Genomic DNA, 24,013 nt, shown 5'->3' with positions numbered 1-24,013 from the left:
ACACGGTCATGATGTATTTGAAGAGGAAGAGGATCGACATAGCTCAAATGCAGGAAACTCACTTGACAAAAGAAAAGCAGGAAGTGGTGGGGAAAAAATGAGAGGGACCAATATAGGAGCGACGTATTCGGCGTATGCCAGGGGAGTAATCATGTGGATAGCACTGCATGTTCCCTTTAAGCTGTTACAGACCACCATAGAGCCTGATGGGAGGACGGTGCTAAGAAAAGTGCTAGTGGAAAACAGAGAACTGAACATTATTAACACGTATGCCCTGAACCAAGACACTACCAGTTACTTCAGAACAATGTACTGCAAGGTAAGCCCATATATAGGGGGGGCAGTCATATGGGGAGGGAATTTTAATTGCACACTGGATACCAGGGTTTGCAGATCAGATAAGAAGTTGACGCAGCCCACCCCAGCAGCTAGAGTCCTGAAGACTCTTCAGAGTGACTTTCATCTGGTAGATGTATGGAGCACGCACCACCCAAGGGACAGACAATATTCTCACTATTCGGCCCCACAAAACCTGCACACTCGGTTAGACTACATATTTGCGACACCTGAGCTGGTCGGGGAACTAGTGAAGTCAGAATATAAAGCGAAAGTTGTATCAGACAACTCGCCATTGTTTGCGATATGGCAGTACTTGCCACTCAGAGCACGGATCACGACGTGGAGACTTAGAGCCGAAGCCTTGAAAGATACAGGCTTTAGAGAGGATTTGAAAAAAGAAATAATAAAATACTTCAAAAATAACACCAGGAAAGTAGATTCGGTGGGAACATTATGGGAGGCATTTAAGGTGGTGGTGAGGGGGCTGCAATATCCAAATCTAAAGGTCTACAGGGCGGAATAACACAGACGTTACACGTGGCGGAAGAGAAACTAGAGATAGTGATGCGCAAGGAAGGGCACTCCCCAGAGGAGGCTGTAACCATACGACAACTGCAGCAGGAGTGCGGGGAGCATTGGGAGAGATTATGCAACCTGAATTACAAAAGGTACGTTGAAAGACAGCATGCGGAGGAAGACAAACCGGGCAGGTTGCTGGCCTGGTTGTATAAGAATGAGTCACCCAGACAAGTAATCAGAGCTGTAAGGGGGGGGGGCAGACAATTGTTAGATACCCAAGAAGGGGTGAATAATTGCTTCTTAGAGTTCTACCAGCGATTGTATGCAGATGTCAAAGATGGAGAGTAGATTGATGTGGTAGAAACATTACAAGACATCTGCCTTCCCAAACTAGAGGTAGAAGAGAGGGAGAACTTGGAGGTCCCCATCACATTACAGCAACTGGAAGCAGTGATGAAGCTTCTACCCACTAGTAAGGCTCCAGGGGCTGATTGACTACCAAGCAAATTTTACAAAACGTACAAAGCCGAGTTGCTCCCTCCGCTACTAGCAATGCTTAACAAGGCACTGGAAAGGGGGACACTGCCAGAGTCTCTGAGGGAAGCAATTATCATTCCACTTCTGAAGCCTAACAAACCAAGCATGGACTGCGGATCATATAGACCGCTATCCATGCTGAACCAAGATAGCAAAATACTTGCGGCAGTGCTGGCAAATAGGCGGAGACCGGTTATCAAAAAACTCATACACCCTGACCAAACGGGGTATGTGCCGGGCAGGAACATAACAGACAATCTTAAAAGGCTCCACCACGTATTAGAACTGAAAAGGAACTCCAGGAGGTCGCTATAATTTCGCTAGATGCGGTCAAATCCTTTGACTCTGTTAAATGGACTTGGCTAATGGCAGCCCTAAAAGAATATGGGATGGGACCCATATACTTGAGATGGGTCCAACTGTTGTATAGTAAACCACTGGCTGGGGTGCGGAAGGGAGTGATCATCTCAGACCGATAGCAACTCAGCAGGGGCACCAGACAAGGGTGTCCATGGTCCCCGATGCTGTTCATTTTAGTGTTAGAGCCCTTAGCAATATACTTGAGGCAACATTACGGGGAGGTTGGGATCCGAGCAAAAGGGAGGGCAACACTTGATATCAATGTAGGCGGATGACATGCTGCTGTACTTGAGATACCCCGAAGAGAACCTACAACACATTCTAGAAGTAATGGGGCGATATGCATTGCTGTCTGGTATCACAGTGAACCCCACAAAATCATGCATATTTCCCCTGAGTAGATATAAAGGGGTACCATGGGAGGAATTGCAAGTATTACAAATACAATGGGAGACTAAGACCTTTAGATATCTGGGGATCGATGTCCAACATAGTGTAGAGGGCAAACATAAACAAAATACAGAGAAGGCGGTGGCCACTATTGAAAACAGCATGAGGTTTTGAGCTAAGCTCCCCTGGACCATGATGGGGAGAGCTGCACAGCTAAAGATGGTGGTGCTACCTAGGCTGCTACACTACTTTGCGAATATACCATTTGGATTCCCAGGCTATTCTTTGCTAAAATTCAGGGTATATGCAGGGGGTTCATATGGCACAACAATAGGAATAGAATAGCGTTGTGGAAATTGCAAAATACGTATGACCAAGGGGGCATTAAATTGCCCAACTTCGAGATGTATTACCTGGCCAGCAAGCTACAATATGTGGCAAGGTGGTTATCGGAAGACCCCACGTCAGAGTCCGGGTTGTTGAGAGTTGAATGTGTCCCATTTTTCCTGAAAGAATGGATATGGTTGCCTAAATCCCAGAGGGACAAGAATGTTGGACTTGGGATGGAAAATAGGGCAACAGGCATGCCGGGCTATGGAAAAACTGCACCTGTGTTCCCCACAGATGCCGCTAGAGGCACTGAATGGAGTGGAGGAGCAAATGAGGAAGATAGTCCGGAAGCACTGGGAACCAAGTGGTATAGCAACACAGAGATGTATGGCAGGATGGGAAGGCGGTCGAGTTTGACACTGGATTACACTGGGGACAGTTAATCACCTACATTAGATTGTTGTGGATGAGAAAAGACACCTGGTCGTAAACAGAGCTGGGAAACCAGCCCGACATCGTTGTGGAAACATTTTATGACGTGACGGAGGGGGGCCATGAGGTCTCACCGATCTATGAACTGCTGATGTCAAGGGTAGGAGAGGAGGTGGTCCAACTAAGACAAGATTGGGAAGAGGAAGCGGAGGAATCCTTGAGTGATGGGCTGTGGGTGAGGGCACAAGGATACCACAAAAAAGGGCCCAGGAATGCGAGGTTTCAATAAATTCAGCTATTCATCACCCACAGAGCATACATGACCCCCCATAAGGTAGCAAGGTTTAGAAATGCTGGAACACAAACATGTCCCAAGTGTGGGGAGGAGAATGCCGGACTGGTACACTGTTACTCACCGAGCCGGAAGGTGTACGTGACCCCAACCTGGATCGAGATGTAGGATGAGCCGTAGAAGTCTCCAGAAACCCAGGTCCCCTGATTTCAAAGAATCAGGCTTCCTCTTAGAGAGGGGCTCTTTTTCACGATGTACCACTCTGTTATTTATGTAAGAACAGCCAGAGCAGTCTATAATGCAAAAGAGCGGGATTGAGCGCACCGCCAGATCAATGCTGCAGGAGAAACAGAAAGGTTTGAGTATTATGCCTAACTTGCATTTTTAATTATTTTTACTTAACACAATAGAACTGCCGGTACCTGAGGTAGCGTATGTGAGTAGATCTGAGAGGAAATCCTGTACCAGTTTCATTAAGGAGCACAAAATCCAAATGGTGGATGACAACGACAGGATAAAATAATAAAGTGGGAAGTTTAGTATAGGGAGGACAACCCGAACGGCACGAGGGACGCACTAGGGCCGGGTTGGTGCATGTCCTGGAAAGCGTTCGTAAATGCACTTCAGTAGAAAAAACAAACAGTCTCCCAGGATGCGAACACAGTTAATCAGGTAGTTGGAGCAAAGGCAAATCCTTAATATGCAGAACTGGTAGAATGGGACTTATACTTCCGAATGTTTGAGATAGAACAGGAAGAAAAGGACCAAAAAGGATACCACTTACGCTATTAGAGAAATTCCCAAGTGTCGCGCTGAAGCAGATCTCAGCAGGTCTTAATCGTAGAGCCGGAACTCAGATGGAAAGCAGAGGTGCTCGTGCAAGTGTAAGTTGTATGAGAGCTGGAGTCCAGCTTTGAGCGGGAGCGGAGCGTCGCAGAGCCAGTAGAACTGAAGGCTGTGCGGGGAGACTCCTGGAGGTTTACGGCAGTAAAGGAAAACTGTGCGTAAATAGAAACAATGGCAACAAGTCCGTAGGATAATCCAGGTAAGCGGAACAGAGTACAAAGCCAAGGTCTGGTAACGAGATTTCAAAGTCAATAAGGTTCACGGAGGGTAATGCGAAGAAGGTAAACAGTGCCATAGGCGGGCTACGAAAAGGCACGTAGTAACATATAATTAGCAGCAACTAAGTTCCCGTGGCTGAGAGCTTTAAGGAACAAGGGGGCGTGGCTTCCGTGTAAGCGAAGCACATCCGATCAGCTGACTAGTACGTTTACGCGACCTGAAAAGTTTCCAAGGCAACTTGTAATGATCCCAAAGCGGATTCCATGGTGGGGAAGTTCTTCGTAAGGAAGCCCTTTGTTGCTGTGGTGTAACATACACATGTTCTGGGCGTGCCCGGAAATACAGAGGTTCTGGAGGGAGGGGGCACTCTGATTGACCGAGAAGGAAATTAGGTTGGATGTGGAGTCTTTGTGAGCATGTATGGTGGATGGGGGGTTCCCCGGGCAGCGTAAACTGAAACATGTGAGAAAACTCAAGGACTTGGCTTATATACTGGCGAAGTGCAGAATTGCTGTGAGTTGGAAAGCAAGTAGTGGACCCAGGGTGGAAGTCTGGTGACACGACCTCCTGAAATGGGCTGATGCGGAAACAGTGACGTGGGGGGAGGCAGTTCATAGAGGGGGAGAGGAAGAAGCTGAGGCACTGACAGCGTAGAGGCACTTAGTAGCTACATTGTCAGGGCCGGCGCAGACTGGCCTGGAGGAAGAAGACTCCTCAGAGGAAGTAGAAGAAGGGATGGCCCCAAAACAAAGGGGAGAAGGTGATGATGCGGGGTAGGCTTGAGGTGGGGGGGTAACGGGTAGACAGTAGACACATAATATTAATGTTAAAGGACATTTGTACCGCGCACTATCACCACCGGAGTGGTCTCCTGGCGCTCTGGCAGCTCTGAAAGAGGAAGTGGGGTTGAGTTAGTGGGTCGAAGCAGGAAAAGTGCAAGAGAGCAGTGATGTGCTGTTGGCGGCCTCATCCTGGTGGGTCCGTTGGCTGGGCATGGGGTGTTTGCGGCCAGTAGTCATCGTGTACTGTTGTGCGAGTCTATGTGTGTTTTTTTTGTTTTGTTGTTGCAATGTAGTCAAGTTTGTGCGGTTTGTTGTGCTGTAGGTTTTGGTTGTGTTTGGTTTGGAGTTTGAGAGGTGAATGCAGAAAGGGAAATTGTTAGCAGAGTTGTTTAGTTTGCATCTCTGTCCTGAATTGAGGCGTTCAGCTTGCGTAGTCTACCCTGATGCGCCTCTGTCCTGATCTGGGTCTGGCTGACATACAAGGTTCCTTACTCCTCTGGCCCCCACCTCTATCACTTTCCCTCATAGCGCCCCCTCCCCCCCCGGGTCCTCCCTTCATACTCCTATGGCCAGTGCACCTGCCAATGTCAACATCTCAGGTAGTGTGATGATTGCCAATATCTCGACAATTCCACAACACTGTGGTACCTGGTGGTAGCTAACAGGCGGGGCGGAAGTGTTGGTGTGGTTGGCTGGGGTAGTTGACTCAGTCTCTGTGCGTGTCACCTGTGTTCCGGTATAATGAGACTATATATGATGTAGCAATGTATAATTGTTGTTTACTGTTTTGTTTTGTTTGGTTGTTGGAATTAATAAAAATGGTTTTAAAAAGAAATAACGTGCACAAGGGTTTTAGCTATAGATTTGTAGCTTGCTTCAAATGTTCTTAACATAAAGTCTTAAGGAACAGAACAGAAAAGTTAATACAGCTTTCGCCAGGAAAAGGGGTGTCTCCTTCTAGCAGTTCAAACATTTATTTTCCTAAATATTCAACTATACTCAAGAATTGCATGAGTCTTCCTTTTTATTTCCCTTACACATATGGTTCTTTACAATGTTCAATTTCTCACACTTTAGCCATTTTCCTCCCTTGGTATACTCTCCTGCCAGGGTATTCTTGACATTCTTTCCAGTCCTTAAAATGGGTATGAGCCTTCCTTTTTGTATTTACAACTTCAGATTTATTTGTCTTTGCACTCCTGCCAAGATACTGTTTCACCTCTCACTCCTGGTTTACTCTCTTGCAAGGATGTCACTTTGTTTCTCACCCCTGGTTTACTCTCCTACTAGGGCTCATCTTGAGTATGAGTATGAGACTCCCTATTTATTTGGTGCAGTAGCTTGTTAGGGCTTTCTCCTTCTTTATCTACTCTTTCTTTTATCCCATTGTTAGGGAGAATTCTCTGTTTAGGCTGAATTTCCCTCCCTAGTGAGTCCCCCAGCAGCTTTGCTGGATTTCTGGGGTTTATTTTTTTCTCCTGCCAAGAGTGAGACTCTTTTTACCCTCACTCTTGGACATGTTGAACTGTGTTATCTTGGACAAACCTTGTGTTGAATGGGCTATGGGGTCTTTTACTCCATAGGGCCTCATGTATTTTTGTGATGTGGGTTACACAGCACCCTCTGTGCCGTGACCCAGGGGTGTCCTAGGGACTCCCCAACATAGACTCCATACCCTGGGACTGACTACTGTCTCCCAGGGCATGTAAAGTCACCAAAGACTTTGCTAGTCTTGAATCCTGAACAGAACCAGTACAAACCATCATATTGTGGACGTACTGGCTGGGGCAATTCGATTGCCCCAGGGTCTGTTAGTCGAGGGGGCACGTCTCCGTCCCCCCTGATCGAGTTTTGGCTGGTGGCAGTGGAAACTACGTTTTATATTCGACCGCGAATATTTTCCTATGGGATTTCCCATTGTTTTAGGCTAACACATTTAATTATTTATTTACGGTAGCCTTAAACATACCACCGGTTTATATATTTATTTTTATAACTCCGGTTGGGACTTGTTGCCAAAACTTGATTCTAAAATGGCGTTGGTGTTCGCCTCTGTAACTCTGACCCAAAGTGGAGCCCTTTGTTCCACTTTTGGCGGGCTTCTCCACAGAAGCCCTCCAAAGTGGTGCCACTCTGTCTGGGGTACTTAGGAGGGGTGGAGGGGGATTTAGGCACCCTGGACTGAGTTACCTTGGTAACTCAAGTCGCACTCCGTCCTGATTGGCCCAAGTGGTGAGCCGCCCGGCTCACCACTTAGCATGTTTGAGTGACAGCTAGGCTGGGTGAATGGGGGTTTGCTGCATAAAAGCAGGGCTTTGGGGACTGGAACTTCAGAAGTCGCCACAGGACCAAGAATCCGACGAGGGAAGAGCTGAGCCGACCTGCTTCGACGACACCACCCGGTGGAGCCCTGCTGAACCGTCTCACCACTTTTCCCGACGACCGAGGAGAACTCCTAACAGAGTGGCTCCTTCCCTTGACTGGTGGGGACAACCAGTTTTCGCCTTCTTTTCGCTTCTCGAGGTATCTCGTGGCCGCCTTGCCAGTGCCAAGCACCCCGGCAACCGGAACCCCACCACTTTTACCCCAAACCACGAAAGTCGGTACAACCCTTCAACCGGAGGACTCCGCGGCTGGTTTCTTCCCGGGCAGTGCAACGACCCTCTTCTTCTGCTCTTCAGCGAGAACTTCTTCTCCCCTGACCGACGTCGAGCCCTGCTGCCACTGCCTGGAACAACTGCCACCGCTGGAGGATCCTTTCCGCTTAAGGTACCGTGTTCCGCCTGGCTTCCCTTGCTACCGACTGTACGGGGTAGATTTAGCCCCCGGCTTTCGAACCTGGGAGTGCCTGGGACACCCTGGCTAAACTTTCTAAGCCACTCTACACTCTTTCTAACTCTTTGCAAGACTTTGAATCCCTAATAACAGTGTGATCTTGGGCACATTTTCGCTCCGGCTACTCTAAGAGTGGGCCCTGCCTAGTGACTTTTGCTCACCTGTGCTTCTTTGAGCCTATTGCAAGTGTTCTGGATCTTAGAGTGGTGTGTTTAACCCAGTTCTGTTTCTTTTTACCCCTTTCCTTAACCTACTAGAATGTCATCTAACGTTAAGCGCTCACCTCTGTTTTAATTATGTGGTGTTAACTTAGAGTTGTCTAGATAGGAGTAAGGGTTGAAACTGCTTTCATCATAACGGTGTTTGAAGTGTTTTTACTATACTTTGCTAGAGTGTTTTCAATTTATGTGTGTTTTATAAATAAATAACTATATACTATTGAAACCAAGCTCTGGTCAGTGTTTGCTTGTGCTATTGTGTCTGAGGACATATTGTGTATACTTTGCATACTGCCTAACTCTTCTTGAGGGAAGTCTGACTGCTCAGCCACAGCTACCAGGTAAATCTGGGTGGTACAGACTGCTACCAAGTGGGTTTACTGCTATACCTGTAGTCTTAAATCTTTTGCAGTGTTCCCCAAGGGAACTGCACAGGTTTCTGCCTAACACTGGTGTACAGCGGTGGGATTTGTATCGAGTATACATTTTATTGTGCTTTAGATACCTTAGTGCAACTAACCACAAAGCTTAGCACTGTAAAAGTAATCCTCTAACATGTCAGTTATAGAAAGCTATAGTCAAGAGTCCCTTGCAGCCAAAACTGCTGATTGTTTAAGAGTGCTCTGTAAACATAAGGATCTCCTGACTAAGGGCAAGAAAATGGAGCTGATTGAAAGATTGTTGGCTAACCAAAGTCTGGGTGATGGTTCAGAGGAACCTACCACTCCAGCAACTGTAGATGACAGTATTGAAGTTAACATGGAGCAAAATGTTGATGATTCTGAGGAAGAGTCAGAAGAGGAGGGTGAGGCTGTTGTAACTGTCCCCCCTAGGCCTCTGCCTGCTCTACCTGCTGTGCCTACTGGACCTTTACCAGGTCCCACATTTAGTCCTCAGTACTTTGAACTGGAGAAAATGAAGCTAGAATTGGAGTATAAGAAACTTAATGCTCAAACTGACAAAGAACTAAGGCTAAGGGAAATGGAGCTCAAGTATGACTTAGAAATGAAGAAATTATCTGTTGAGAATGTTTCTCTCTCTGGCTCCTCTAGAAGTTCCAGTCCTAATAGACCCCGGATGCCTAAAGAATTGGTTGGTATGTATGAGCCTAAGTTGGATGTGTTGGATTGGTTGTCTCTGTTTGAATATAATCATGGGCTCCAGAACATCACAGGAAATGACTTACTCACCTGGTTGTTCTCTAGGCTCCCCCCTGTTGCAACTGATGTGGTAATGGAGATGGGGGAGGAGGATAGGAAGGACTATGAATGTGTGAAACTAGCTTTGATAGCTAGGTTTGGGAAGACCCCTTCCCAGTATCTTAAGAGGTTTAGGAACCTCAAAAAGCATGATGGTACCCCTTGGGCTACCTGGGTGAGTGAATGTTTGAAAAACTTAGAGGGATGGATTAAGGGTTACAAGGTGAACACTTATGAAGGTATGAAGAATTTGTTTATGTTGGAGACTATTTATGATGCCTGCTCTCCTGAGCTCAGACAACACTTGGCTGATTCCAGGGAATTGGATTCCCGGAAACTAGCTAAGGCTGCTGACTTGTGGGTTGCCAACAGGGCCACTCACAAGGATTCTGGGGTAACTCAGAAGAAGGATGGGGAGAAACAGTCTAAAAAGGACTCCAAAGAGAATTCTAATACTACAAATTCCAAAGAGGGCCCCAAACAAAACTATAAGGGTAAGCCACAAGGGAAACCAAATCAGGCTAGTGTACCTTCTGGTCCCAGACCAGAAGGAGGTCAGAACAAGCCTCCATTCCAGCGAGCCTTTGGCTCATGCTTTGTTTGTAAGGCTACTGACCATGTGAAAGGAGATCCCAGATGTAAGGGTAAACCTTCAGGGGTCCAGCTTGCCTCCTTAGCCTTCGCTCCAGAAGAGGAAGTACATATGGCAAGTGGAAACTTTCTATTACTAGCTGATGAACCCACTGGAGTCTCAGCTAGTGTTTCTTTAGTCTCTCTGGGGTTGTGGGAACAACAGAATTTAGATGTCTATAACTCTATCCCAGATAATACTAAAGAGTATTATAAGGACAGTGTCCAGGTGAATGGTCAGGAGACTCCTGCCATTAGGGACACTGGAGCCAGCATAACTGTGGTGGATGAATCATTTTTCAAGGCAGAGGATGTTGCTAAGGCACCCAAATGCCTCACCAAGTTAGCTGGTGGGCCTGTGCAGATGTGTCCCCAGTTACCAGTTCTCATCCAATGTAATGATATGGCTGTAAAAATACCTGTCAGTGTACAATGTGAAGTGCCAGGTAGGGTTCTGTTGGGTAATGACCTCAAAGCTCTTGGAGTTGTATCTCATACCCCCAGACCTCCTAGCAAAAGGTTCCAGGAACTCACAAAACCTGCAAGGGAGAAAACCCTGAGAGGGTTATCTCAGGAGATGATGACAGAAATCACTCCTCTACCACTGGAGCAACTTACTGCAGTAACTACCAGATCAGGAGCAAAGGGGCAACCCAAGACTCCTAGGAAAAAGCCAGCAGCAAGCACTCCAGTGCTTCCAACAAGGACTTCCCCTAGGTTGTCCAAAGTTACACCTGTAACTCCACCTCCAGCTGAGGCTGAGAGGGAGGTACAACCCTGTGTGGTTGAGCTAGACTCTGAGGAAGAGCTAGAAGGAGGCCCCAACCTTATTGGAGATTTGGACCCTGAGGACCATCCTGAGCTGCAGTCTTTACTGGCAGAAGGTGGGCCTAGCAGGGCAGCTTTTCGTAAGGGGCAAAGAGAATGTCCAACTCTGGAAGGTCTCCGCCACCAGGCAGCTTCTCAAGCTGATGGGCAAGAGCCTGGGAAGTATAGGTTGCACTGGGAAGATGGCCTCTTCTACAGTGAACCCACTGAGTCTGAACCTGGAGACTACAAACGCCTTGTAGTCCCACAAGAGAACAGACAACAGTTCTTACAACTAGCCCATGAGATACCTTTGGCTGGTCACTTGAGTTTCAAGAAGACCAAGGAAAGGCTCTCACTCTACTTTTATTGGCCAAAGATAGGGGCTGAAGTAGATAGATATTGTAAGAGCTGCCATACCTGCCAGACTTCTGGTAAGGTTGGTTCCAAGAATGTGGCACCTTTAGTGCCTCTCCCAGTTGTGGGAGTCCCATTTGAGAGGGTAGGGATTGACATTGTTGGTCCCCTTGATCCTCCAACCTCCTCAGGCAACAGGTTTATCCTTGTTGTAGTAGACCATGCTACTAGGTACCCTGAGGCAATTCCTATGAGGACTGTTACAGCTCCGGCTGTGGCTAAGGCCCTCCTTGGTATTTTTACCAGGGTTGGGTTTCCTAAGGAGGTAATCTCTGACAGGGGGTCAAACTTTATGTCCCACTACATGAAGGCCATGTGGAAAACCTGTGGAGTTACCTACAAGTTCTCAACCGCCTACCACCCTCAGACAAACGGGTTGGTTGAAAGGTTTAACAGAACCATGAAGAGCATGATAGGTGCTTTGGAAGAACCCCTTAAGAAAAAGTGGGACCTTCTACTGCCATGCCTTCTCTTTGCTTATAGAGAAGTCCCTCAGGAGGGAGTAGGTTATTCTCCCTTTGAGCTTCTCTATGGCCATCCAGTCAGAGGTCCATTGGCCCTGATTAAGGAGGGGTTGGAAGGTGCTCCTCCCCTCAAGCCAGTCAGAGTGACTGACTATGTGATAGGTCTCCGGAGGAGAATGTCACACATGATGGCAGAAGCAAGTGACAACTTGAAAGCTGGTCAAGCCCTGGTCAAACATTGGCACGACCAGAAGGCTAACATGGTTGAGTTTACTCAAGACCAGCTAGTTCTAGTTATGCTCCCAACAAGGCAGAGGGCCTTGCAAGACAAATGGATGGGACCCTTCAAGGTTGTGGGAAAACTTGGAGAGGTCAACTATCTGGTGGATCTGGGCAGACCCAGGGAAGCTCCTAGAGTCTTCCACACCAACCGACTAAAAGCATACATCTCCAGACCTGATGTAGGAGCCTTGCTTCTAGCCTCAGCTGCAGAGGAGGAAGAGAGTGAATCTCTCCCTGATCTCCTCAGAGGTGTACCTTTAGATGAGAAAGTTGAAGGAGTCAATCTCTCTTCAGACCTGACACCTGAGCAACAAGAGGAGTGCAAATCTATGTTAAATCAGTTTGCCTCCCTGTTCTCACTATCACCAGGCTTGACCCCTTGGGGCCAGCATGAGATACTCACTGGTGACTGTCTGCCAGTCAAAAGCAGAGGATACAGAATGTCAGAACATATCAGAGCCCACATCAAAGGAGAGGTCAAGAAGATGCTTGATCTCGGGGTAATAGAGCCCTCTACTAGTCCATGGTCTAGCCCAGTAGTGTTAGTACCAAAGGCAGGATCCAAAGACTTGAGATTCTGTGTAGACTATAGAGCTCTAAATGCAGTCACCAAGACTGATGCCCACCCTTTGCCCAGGACAGATGAGTTGGTGGATAAACTTGGTGCAGCCAAGTACCTCAGCACATTTGACCTGACGTCAGGCTATTGGCAAATAGCCCTGACAGACCATGCCAAGGAGAAAACTGCATTTTCAACCCCAGTTGGCTTGTACCAGTTTAAGGTCATGCCTTTTGGACTAAAAAATGCACCTGCCACATTCCAAAGGATGGTGAACCAGGTTCTGGCTGGGATGGAAGATTTCTGCATGGCATACTTGGATGACATTGCAGTCTTCAGCCACTCCTGGGAAGAACATGTGAACCACCTAGGACATGTGTTGCAGGCTCTGGAACAGGCCCATTTGACAATCAAAGCCAGTAAGTGCCAGATTGGTCAAAGTAAAGTGGTCTACCTTGGACATGAGGTAGGAGGTGGAGAAATAAGGCCTTTGCCCAGCAAGATTGAAGCTGTGCAAAATTGGACAACACCAACTACTCAAACCCAAGTGAGAGCTTTTCTAGGCCTCACTGGATATTACCGGAATTTCATTGAGAACTATGGGACCATAGCTTCTCCACTGAATGTAATCTCCTCTCCCAAATTCCCTAAAAAGGTAAAATGGAATGAGGAGTGCAATCAGGCCTTTGAAAAACTGAAGAGAGCTCTTTGCCAAGCTCCAGTATTGAGAGCTCCTGACTACCACCAACCTTTCATTGTACAAACTGATGCTTCCAATGTAGGTATAGGTGCAGTTCTAAGCCAACTGGATGAGAAGGGTAGGGAGCACCCCATTTGCTTCATCAGTAGGAAACTGAAGGATCCTGAGACAAGGTGGGCAACTATCGAAAGAGAATGCTTTGCTATTGTGTGGGCACTGAAGAAGTTTAGGCCATACTTGTATGGTTCTACTTTTGTTATTCAGACTGACCACCAACCCTTGAGATGGTTAATGCAAATGAAAGGGGAAAATCCAAAACTATTGAGATGGTCAATCTGCCTGCAAGGGTTTGATTTCACCATTGAGCACAGGTCAGGGTGTCACCATCAAAATGCTGATGGACTCTCTAGGATGTATATCATCGACTAGAGGTATGAGGTTCATCCGGGAGTGGATTAAATCCTCCTGTCCCTTAGTCTGGGGGGGGCGAGTGTTAGGGAGAATTCTCTGTTTAGGCTGAATTTCCCTCCCTAGTGAGTCCCCCAGCAGCTTTGCTGGATTTCTGGGGTTTATTTTTTTCTCCTGCCAAGAGTGAGACTCTTTTTACCCTCACTCTTGGACATGTTGAACTGTGTTATCTTGGACAAACCTTGTGTTGAATGGGCTATGGGGTCTTTTACTCCATAGGGCCTCATGTATTTTTGTGATGTGGGTTACACAGCACCCTCTGTGCCGTGACCCAGGGGTGTCCTAGGGACTCCCCAACATAGACTCCATACCCTGGGACTGACTACTGTCTCCCAGGGCATGTAAAGTCACCAAAGACTTTGCTAGTCTTGAATCCTGAACAGAACCAGTACAAACCATCATATTGTGGACGTACTGGCTGGGGCAATTCGATTGCCCCAGGGTCTGTTAGTCGAGGGGGCACGTCTCCGTCCCCCCTGATCGAGTTTTGGCTGGTGGCAGTGGAAACTACGTTTTATATTCGACCGCGAATATTTTCCTATGGGATTTCCCATTGTTTTAGGCTAACACATTTAATTATTTATTTACGGTAGCCTTAAACATACCACCGGTTTATATATTTATTTTTATAACTCCGGTTGGGACTTGTTGCCAAAACTTGATTCTAAAATGGCGTTGGTGTTCGCCTCTGTAACTCTGACCCAAAGTGGAGCCCTTTGTTCCACTTTTGGCGGGCTTCTCCACAGAAGCCCTCCAAAGTGGTGCCACTCTGTCTGGGGTACTTAGGAGGGGTGGAGGGGGATTTAGGCACCCTGGACTGAGTTACCTTGGTAACTCAAGTCGCACTCCGTCCTGATTGGCCCAAGTGGTGAGCCGCCCGGCTCACCACTTAGCATGTTTGAGTGACAGCTAGGCTGGGTGAATGGGGGTTTGCTGCATAAAAGCAGGGCTTTGGGGACTGGAACTTCAGAAGTCGCCACAGGACCAAGAATCCGACGAGGGAAGAGCTGAGCCGACCTGCTTCGACGACACCACCCGGTGGAGCCCTGCTGAACCGTCTCACCACTTTTCCCGACGACCGAGGAGAACTCCTAACAGAGTGGCTCCTTCCCTTGACTGGTGGGGACAACCAGTTTTCGCCTTCTTTTCGCTTCTCGAGGTATCTCGTGGCCGCCTTGCCAGTGCCAAGCACCCCGGCAACCGGAACCCCACCACTTTTACCCCAAACCACGAAAGTCGGTACAACCCTTCAACCGGAGGACTCCGCGGCTGGTTTCTTCCCGGGCAGTGCAACGACCCTCTTCTTCTGCTCTTCAGCGAGAACTTCTTCTCCCATGACCGACGTCGAGCCCTGCTGCCACTGCCTGGAACAACTGCCACCGCTGGAGGATCCTTTCCGCTTAAGGTACCGTGTTCCGCCTGGCTTCCCTTGCTACCGACTGTACGGGGTAGATTTAGCCCCCGGCTTTCGAACCTGGGAGTGCCTGGGACACCCTGGCTAAACTTTCTAAGCCACTCTACACTCTTTCTAACTCTTTGCAAGACTTTGAATCCCTAATAACAGTGTGATCTTGGGCACATTTTCGCTCCGGCTACTCTAAGAGTGGGCCCTGCCTAGTGACTTTTGCTCACCTGTGCTTCTTTGAGCCTATTGCAAGTGTTCTGGATCTTAGAGTGGTGTGTTTAACCCAGTTCTGTTTCTTTTTACCCCTTTCCTTAACCTACTAGAATGTCATCTAACGTTAAGCGCTCACCTCTGTTTTAATTATGTGGTGTTAACTTAGAGTTGTCTAGATAGGAGTAAGGGTTGAAACTGCTTTCATCATAACGGTGTTTGAAGTGTTTTTACTATACTTTGCTAGAGTGTTTTCAACTTATGTGTGTTTTATAAATAAATAACTATATACTATTGAAACCAAGCTCTGGTCAGTGTTTGCTTGTGCTATTGTGTCTGAGGACATATTGTGTATACTTTGCATACTGCCTAACTCTTCTTGAGGGAAGTCTGACTGCTCAGCCACAGCTACCAGGTAAATCTGGATGGTACAGACTGCTACCAAGTGGGTTTACTGCTATACCTGTAGTCTTAAATCTTTTGCAGTGTTCCCCAAGGGAACTGCACAGGTTTCTGCCTAACACCCATTCACAAACGCTTTCCACAGTTGGCTCGCTGACCCCTTTCCAACCATGTCAATATTTGCATCAGTTCCTTTAGTTAAGATCTGTACTTTTGTTTCGTTTTCAACAAGGTTCATATACACGTTATACTCTTCTTTGGAATATTGGGTCACTGACCCTCTTTTCATAATATTCACATTTACATCAGTTTGGTCAATTTCAAATGAGTTCCTCTTCCGTTCTCAATGCGACTCAACATCCACTCATCCGCCCCGTTTACCCATTCCGTCTCCCTGGGCTTACTGGGTGTCTCTGGTAGTTTTTATGGCTTCCATGTGGTTTCTCGTTCAGTGCACTGACTCAGTGTTCATCCGGTCCGTCTTCTGTCCTTGCCTCTGTGCTGCAATTCACATTCTTCTGCTTTCTCGCGTCCCCTTGGGCATTCTCACAGATTACTGACAGCCTTCTACTTGGCCACGCTTCTCCATTGCTATCAGCTGTGTTTTAAATGTCCTGGCAGAAGTTGAAAGTTTCCAAAGTCTAGAACGCGGTGTGGCTTCCCACCTCTAGTCATCGTCATTACTCCCTCTCTCTTCCTTGTCTCTGCATTTACATGGGGAGGGCAAGGCAAACAGGGCATACTGGGATTTCTTCCACAATGCTGAAAAAGGTCATACAGGTATGCTGTATAGGTGTCATAAGGAGTTAAGGTCTTCAGGCTATTTTGGGCCATGGCTTTCCTACCTCTCTGGAGTTGGTCTTCCCCTATGTGGTCCTCTCACAGATAGCCACGTCCAGGGGCAGGATCAGGTAGTTTCTGTCTTTCCCAGGCCACATAGGAGAAGCTTCACTCCAGAGAGTCAGTGGTGGTATCGCTAGCATTAGAGCATCCGCCCTGGAGGAACCAGGAAGTCAAGTGCTCGGGATCACGTGACCTAGTTATGTGTGTGGGACAAGGCGCAGATGCATCGGATGAGGGTGAAGATGGGGGCTTTGCTGGAAGAGCAGCTGCCAATACTGCTGAGGATCGCCAGCTGGTCTTGACCCTTTCTAAAATCCCAAGGGACCAGGTGATGAGCTTGACTCAGATAATACTGCATCTAGTTCTGGGTTTCTCATCAGGACTACACTGTTTCAAAGTTCTGTATGCCTCATTGATTTCTGCTTTTTATGAGATGCTGTCAGCAACTTCTTATTCCACCACAATCAAACCTCTGGAATAGTGACTCTGGAGGCCACCTTCTGTAAGACTCTACCAGTCACTACCTCGAATAAGGGCTGGCTCTTAGATCGATGCCCTTGGCCCGATCTTGGGTGGGAGTGTGATTCTGTGTCTAAAATTATCTCTGCCTAAGGTTGTGTTGTGCCACATGCACTACCAGAACTGGATGATCATAATATAGCATCTTTATGAGCTGGCTTTTGCGGACCTGAAGCACTTAGTCGGACATCTCTCTACACACAACTCTGAATTTTGTTCTGACACACTTGTATATATTTGATGACCATCTTGTGCAAAGGTTGATTCTTTGATTGGTAGTCTAACCATTTATTCAAAGTCGGCATCACTTGCAGCCTGTTTGCCTGATGATTTCATGTGTTTGGATATTGTTCCATGGGAGCTGAGCTGTACAGCAAGGGCTTAGGTCCACTTTCTTCCTGTTTGATCAGTGACATCAACTGATTCCATAGGTCAGCTTTTCTTCTTTGCAGTGAACCACCATTCCTCAGTACATGGGTCAGTGCTAGGTCAGTGTAGTTATAAGTAGGGTGACCTGCCCATCACTGGCAGGAAGGGGATCCGGAACAGTGAAGTAACTGAAAACATATTGATATTTGGAAAAAATGGCTGGTCCCGGGGGAACGAGTCTATGTACCCTGTGGTCATCACTTGGTTCTACTAAGGGCCGAGATATGTATGAGGATTACAGGTTTTCCTCAGTAAGAGTCTTGTGGCTCCATCCTGCTAGGTGTATGTTTGAGGGGCGGGGAGCCACTAGCCTGCAATGCTTGCATTCTAAAGCTGAATTTGTAAGGCTTCCGTTAACAGATGAATGTTTTAAGTTTCAGGAGCAATTCAACCTTTGATCTCAAAACGGCACAATATATTTAACTTCCTAAGAGATCGGTGGGGTCGGATTAAGGGTCTCATCTATGGTTAGCCCTGGCCTCTTAAACCAATGTTTCTACTGTGTATTGTACAGGACAAGTAAGACAGGATGGGAGTAGCTGCTGAAACAGCAATGCCTTGCTGACATCCTTTCTGGTCATCAACCGGCAAACAAAAAAGGCTTACCAACATAGGATGCCAGGAAAGAATGGGAATATAGATTTGCACTGCTCTTTTGCTTTTTTTTCTGCTTCACCCTTCATGTGTGCAGTATAACTGTAAATCGATATATTGCTGACATTACTGACTTCAAAGACATCAACAATTAGATTTAACATGGATCGTTTATCAAATTGGAATTTCTTCCCTACATGTGGTGCTTACCTAGATCAAAATCATACATGCAGTACGTCATCAAAATGTCATGAAGCAAAATTAAACTTGGATTATCCTGTCCTTCATAAAATGTGTTTGTTCGGTCCGTCCGATTGACATCTTTTTCTGGGAGAGAAGAAAAAAAACAGGTATCAGGCACTTTTAATGTGGAAAGGTTTCATAAAGAGCATTTCATTGAAGCAGGTTGCCAATGTCAATCATGTATCCCTACATCAGAGAAATGCAAACGCTTGAAAATGAAACTGATTTTAAGCAAATGTCATTTCAGAAGACATTAAAGAAACATTTAAGCATAGCGATTGGAAGAAAAGCTTTCTGCCAAAGAAAAGATAGCACCCTTCAGGCTGCTCTTCAAACAGGTTTAAATGTTCACAAGAAACAAAATGATTAAGCAGGGAATAGAATCTTCCGTAAATGCAACCATGCGGCCTGCAAATAAATACACATTTTAATTATTCCATTATATCATAGTGTAAACATTCACGTTGCAAACTAGTAGCTAGCTATACAATCCATAGCGATTGACTAGTGGTGAATGCACATTTTGCATCCTGGTTATATATTTTAAATGAAATCATTGATGAATTAGGTTTAATTTTCTTGAATATCCTTAAAAGCTATGTTATACATCAATAAGCAGGAACATAAATGATAGGCCTACCAAAAACCGCTTTTTGGATAGGATCTTAGCCCTAGGGGTATGGGATACATTACTCACCGTAATCGTATTTCTGATGCTTGTATCTGCTTAGATTCACATGCTGTGCATAGGCCGACATCTAGTGGAAGCTGCGGAGTATTACAGTTTGTTTTTCGAAAGTCGAAAATGGGCGTCGACACAGGCGTGCCAGTAATACTATCCCTAGTGTGACGTCCACTGTACCCAAGATCCCTCACGCGTGTAGGATCCTCAGATTGTATTTTTTCTGACATGAGGAAGCATGAGGAGTAGCGTGAGTACAGATAATCCAAGCAGATAGACAGAAAGGTAAGACTACAAGCAATCATGCGCCTTCTCTCGGAGGGGAGGAAGGGTGGGTCGCATGTGAATCTAAGCAGATACAAGCATCAGAAATACGATTACGGTGAGTAATGTATACCTTCTGAGGCTTGTGGAATCTGCTTAGATCACATGCTGTGCATAGATTAGCGAGCAGTACCAGAAGAAGGAGGTGGGATGTGAGAAGGGTCATGAGCAAACAGGTGTCTTAGAACCGCTTGTCCCACTTGTGTATCTGTCTTGGAATGAGTGTCAATGCAGTAATGCTGAGTAAAAGTGTGAATAGAGCTCCAAGTAGCCGCTTTGCAAATGGTGTCGAGGGGAACATTTGCAATGAAAGCCAGAGTGGCACCAATGCCTCTAGTAGAGTGGGCCCTTGGCATAAAAGGCAGAGTCTTTTCAGAAAGAGAGTAACACAGCTGTATACAGTTGATAATCCACTTCGAGATAGCGCCCTTAGAGACGCGATCCCCCTCTCTGCCTGTAGCTACGGAGACAAACAGTTGATCTGTTTTCCTTAGCGGTCTGGTTTTATTTACATAGTATAGGACCGCCCTACGCACATCTAGGGTGTGTAGTTTCACCTCAGCCGAGCTTTGCGGGTTCTGGAAGAAAGTCGGAAGCTCGATGGACTGGTTTACATGGAACTTGGATATGAATTTAGGTGAGAACCTAGGGTGTGTGCGTAAAACCAGTTTGTCCTTGTGGATAGTAAAGAAAGGATCCTGCACTGACAGAGCCTGAATTTCACTGACCCTTCTTATGGAGGTAATGGCTACTAAGAAGGCCGTTTTATAAGTCAGGTGTTTGAGACTACTTTTATGCATGGGTTCGAATGGGGGTCCCATGAGCTTAGCTAGCACCACGTTGAGGTCCCATCCTGGCGGTGGGTTCGAAATAGGAGGGTGAAGTCTCTTTACTCCTTCCATGAAGGCTTTAACCACTGGTACTTTCCACCACGAGACCTTGTTATGGGATGTGGTGTAAGCCGAGAGGGCTGCCAGGTGTACTTTCAGCGAGTTAAAAACCAACCCTGCATCCAGCAGGTGGAGCATGTATGTCACAACGTTGGAAGGAGTGCAATCAACCGGGTTGATTTGTTTATTCTGGCACCAGATAACGAATCTTTTCCACTTATCAAAGTAACAGTGCCTTGTATTTGGTTTCCTGGACTCCTTTAGAATGTCCATACACCTCTGTGGTAATTTGAGATGTCCAAACTCTATGACTTCAGGAGCCATGCTGCTAGGTTCATAGAGTTGGGTTCCTGATGCACTGTTTGACCCTGTTGCTGGGACAGTAGGTTGTACCAGGCTGGGAGTCTGATGGGTTCGCACACCGCCATCCTGCGTAGGTGTGGAAACCATGGTTGTCTCGCCCACATGGGAGGAACTAGGATGAGCGTCATCGATTCCTTGTTCATCTTGTACACCACCTTCCTGATGAGAGGAGTTGGTGGAAAAGCGTACGCAAACATCCCTGACCAGTTCATCCACAGGGCATTCCCTTGGGAGTCCGGCTGGGGGAACCTGGATGCAAATCCTGGGCATTGTTTGTTTTCGCTTGTGGCGAATAGGTCTATAGTGGGGAAACCCCACTGAGAGAAGAGATCTTCTACTACGTCTCTGTGAAGGACCCATTCGTGTTCTTCTGGGAGGGAGTCTCTGCTTAGAGCATCCGCTAGGGAATTGAGCTCCCCTGGAACATGTTGCGATGACAGGAAGATGTTCCGTCTGAGTGCCCATATCCATATTTTCTGGGCAAGCTTGGACAGATTTGGCGAACGAGTCCCCCCTTGCTTGTTCAGATAGAACATGGCTGTCGTGCTGTCCGTCCTGATCTGCACCGACAAGTTCAGTAGATGGGGCTCGAACGCCCTTAGCGCTCGGAATACTGCCAGAAGCTCTAGCATATTGATGTGGTTCTTGGCTACTGAGTGAGACCAGAGACCCTGAGCTGTGTGGTGGAGATGGTGAGCTCCCCACCCAGTCAGGCATGCATCTGTAGTCACCACGGCTTGTACTTCGGGATCGTAAAAGGGTTTCCCCTTTGCGAGATTCTCTCTTGTCCACCAGTGTAGGCTCTGTACGAGTGTTGGCGAAACGACCACTAGATCGTCCCAATGACCACTTGCCTGAGACCACTGTTTCGCCAACCATTCCTGCATGGGACGCATGCGCAGACGCGCGTGGGGGACCAGGTAAATGCATGACGCCATCATGCCCAGTAACCGCATAGCTTTGCGTACTGTTATCTGTTGACCTGACTGATAATGCGGAATTTGCAGAAGTATATTCCGAATTCTCTCTTCCGAAGGGAAGGTCAATCCTTTCTGAGTATCTAGGATAGCTCCTAGAAACTGTTTTGAGGTGCTTGGCACCAGACTTGACTTTTTCTCGTTGATGGAGAAGCCTAATTCGTGGAGGAGGTCGATAGTCCTTTGAATGTTTGACCTGCAAATTCCTGGGGTTTCCCCCGTTATGAGCCAGTCGTCCAGATAAGGGTACACCGGGATTGCTTCCCTGCGTAGGTGTGCAGCCGCCACCGCCAGTACCTTGGTGAATACCCTTGGTGCTGAAGCTATCCCGAAGGGCAGTACCTTGAATTGGTAGTGGCGACTGTCCACCTTGAAGCGCAAGTACTTTCTGTGCGCTGGGAGCATGGAAATATGAAAATAAGCATCTTTCATATCCAAGGTTGCCATGTAATCCCCCTTTTTTAGGAGGGGGATTACCTCTTGTAGCGTGGTCATACGGAATTTTTGGGGCTTGACATACTTGTTGGCAGGCCGTAAGTCCAATACTGGGCGCATTGTCAAATCTTTCTTTGGCACAAGGAAGTAAGTTGAATAGATACCCTTGTTTACCTGGTGTCCTGGGACGAGTTCTATCGCGTCCTTTTCTAGCAGAATGGCGATCTCCTCGAGAAGGATCTTTTGATGCTCTAGGGAGTGCACTCTTTGTCGTGGAGGATGATTCCGGGGACGCTGCAGTAGTTCTATAAAATATCCTGCGGATACTGTTGACAGCACCCATCTGTCTGAGGTGATCCCTTCCCAAGCCTGGGTGAAGGTGGAAATGCGTCCCCCTACTGGGGTTGCGTGGCAAGGGACCCTGAACTGAGCGTCACTGTTTTGGTGGAGGCGTGCCACCTCCCTTGTTGGGGCTGCCTCTGCCTCTTCCACGACCTCTCTTGTTACCCCTGCCGTAACTCTGGGTAGACTGCTGGTTGTTATTCCATTGTGTACCTTGTCCCTGGGCATAGTTGCCTCTTTGTGAATTTTGGCCGCGTGGGCGACGAAAATTATTGTTCCCCCTCTGGTTAGGGGGTTTGTTGGTAAGCTGGCCAAGGGATTTGAGAGTCTCATATTCATCTTTGGCATTTTTAAGTGCGTCTTCGACCGCTTTCCCAAACAATAGGTCGGGTTTCACTGGCTTGTCTATTAAAGAAGCCTGGGTTTCTGTCTTGAATCCCGACTGCCGTAACCACGCATGTCTCTTGATAACAGTACCTTCTGCTATCAATCTCCCTGCGTTGTCAGCGGCGTCGAAAGTTGCTTTTAAAATGCAACCAGACACGGCTCTCCCCTCTGCTGAGATCCGAGCCAGCTGGCCCTTTAACGGTTCTGGAGCAGAGGCAATGAGCGCCGCGACTTCTTCCCATTGATGGCAATTGTAACTAGCCAACAGGGTGGTGGAATTCGCAATCCTTGCTTGGTAGGCGGACGTTGAGGCTACCTTTCTGCCAAACCCGTAAAGTTTTTTGCTCTCCTTATCGGGAGGAGCTTCTGATGAAGATAAGGGCGTGCCAGCCCTTTTTCTAGTGTTGGTCACCACTAGGGAATCTGGTTTAAGATGTCCCCTTATATACAGAGGGTCAGACTGGGCTGCCCGGAAAATCTTTTCAATTCTGGGGTTGACAGCTCTGGTGAGGTTAGGATTCACCAGGGAAGGATCTATTCTTCGTTGGATGGATTTGAGGATAGGGATGGTCTGAGCGACCGGTCTTCTCTCTCCTACAAACTCCTCCGCGAAGTCCCTTTCCTCCTGTACACCGTGGGTGTCGATGTGGAAGTGTTCCGCTGCTCGAGCGAGAACCTCGTTGAGGAGGGGCTGGTTATCAACTGGAGAGTCAGTAACTGGGGCTTCGCTTTGTACTGGGGAATCTACTCTGTAAATTTCCTGCTCATCTTCTCCCTCCTCCAGGTCCTCATCCTCTGCATAGTAATCTGTCCCGGTTTGTTCTTCCATAATTTCAAACTCCTGGTCCTCTTCAGGGAAAACTTGTCCCTGGTAACTGGGGAGTGGAGTAGAATATGGAGTGGAGTAAGGCTGAACCTCGAAGGGTTCAGGTCTTTCGACCCGGGGCTTTTTACTTAGCGGGATAGGATCGGAGGAGCCTGAGGGTGTGGCCCCTTGAGGGTCATATGAAAGAAAGTGTTCTGGGTTCTTATCATAAAAATCAGCCAAGGAAGACATCCTAGACATAACCCTGTCTATGTCTTCACTGGACCATTCCCTGGAACAGGGTATTACTTTAGCAGGAGATGATTTATGGGACTTTTCAAGGGTAGACTTGTGTTTACTTGTCTGCCTAGGGTGAGAGGATGGCTTTACAGGGGTGGAAGGCTGTGCTTTCCGCTGTTTCCCCCCCTCCCCGTGCGTGGAAAAATGTTTTCCCTGTCCCTTGGAGGCCCCAGAGATTTTCGACGCCTGGTGCCGAGGGTCTGGAGAGGTATCTGTGTGCTTCGGGCGTGGGGCCTCA

General features: G+C 47.4%; 1 protein-coding gene across 3 annotated transcripts in view; it reads right to left on the bottom strand.

Annotated features, from left to right (window-relative positions):
* TBC1D15 (TBC1 domain family member 15) overlaps positions 1–24,013 on the bottom strand; it is a 1,818,951-nt gene that overhangs the window by 479,717 nt on the left and 1,315,221 nt on the right. For all 3 annotated transcript variants that reach the window (XM_069629387.1, XM_069629388.1, XM_069629389.1), the window contains one exon: positions 18,238–18,354. In XM_069629387.1, the coding sequence (XP_069485488.1) occupies positions 18,238–18,354 (117 nt within the window). The remainder of the gene's footprint in view (positions 1–18,237; positions 18,355–24,013) is intronic.

This window comes from Ambystoma mexicanum, chromosome 12, assembly GCF_040938575.1.
Source record: "Ambystoma mexicanum isolate Mex_15411 chromosome 12, UKY_AmexF1_1, whole genome shotgun sequence".
Classification (NCBI taxonomy): domain Eukaryota; kingdom Metazoa; phylum Chordata; class Amphibia; order Caudata; family Ambystomatidae; genus Ambystoma; species Ambystoma mexicanum.
This window is presented reverse-complemented; position numbering and strand designations above follow the sequence as displayed.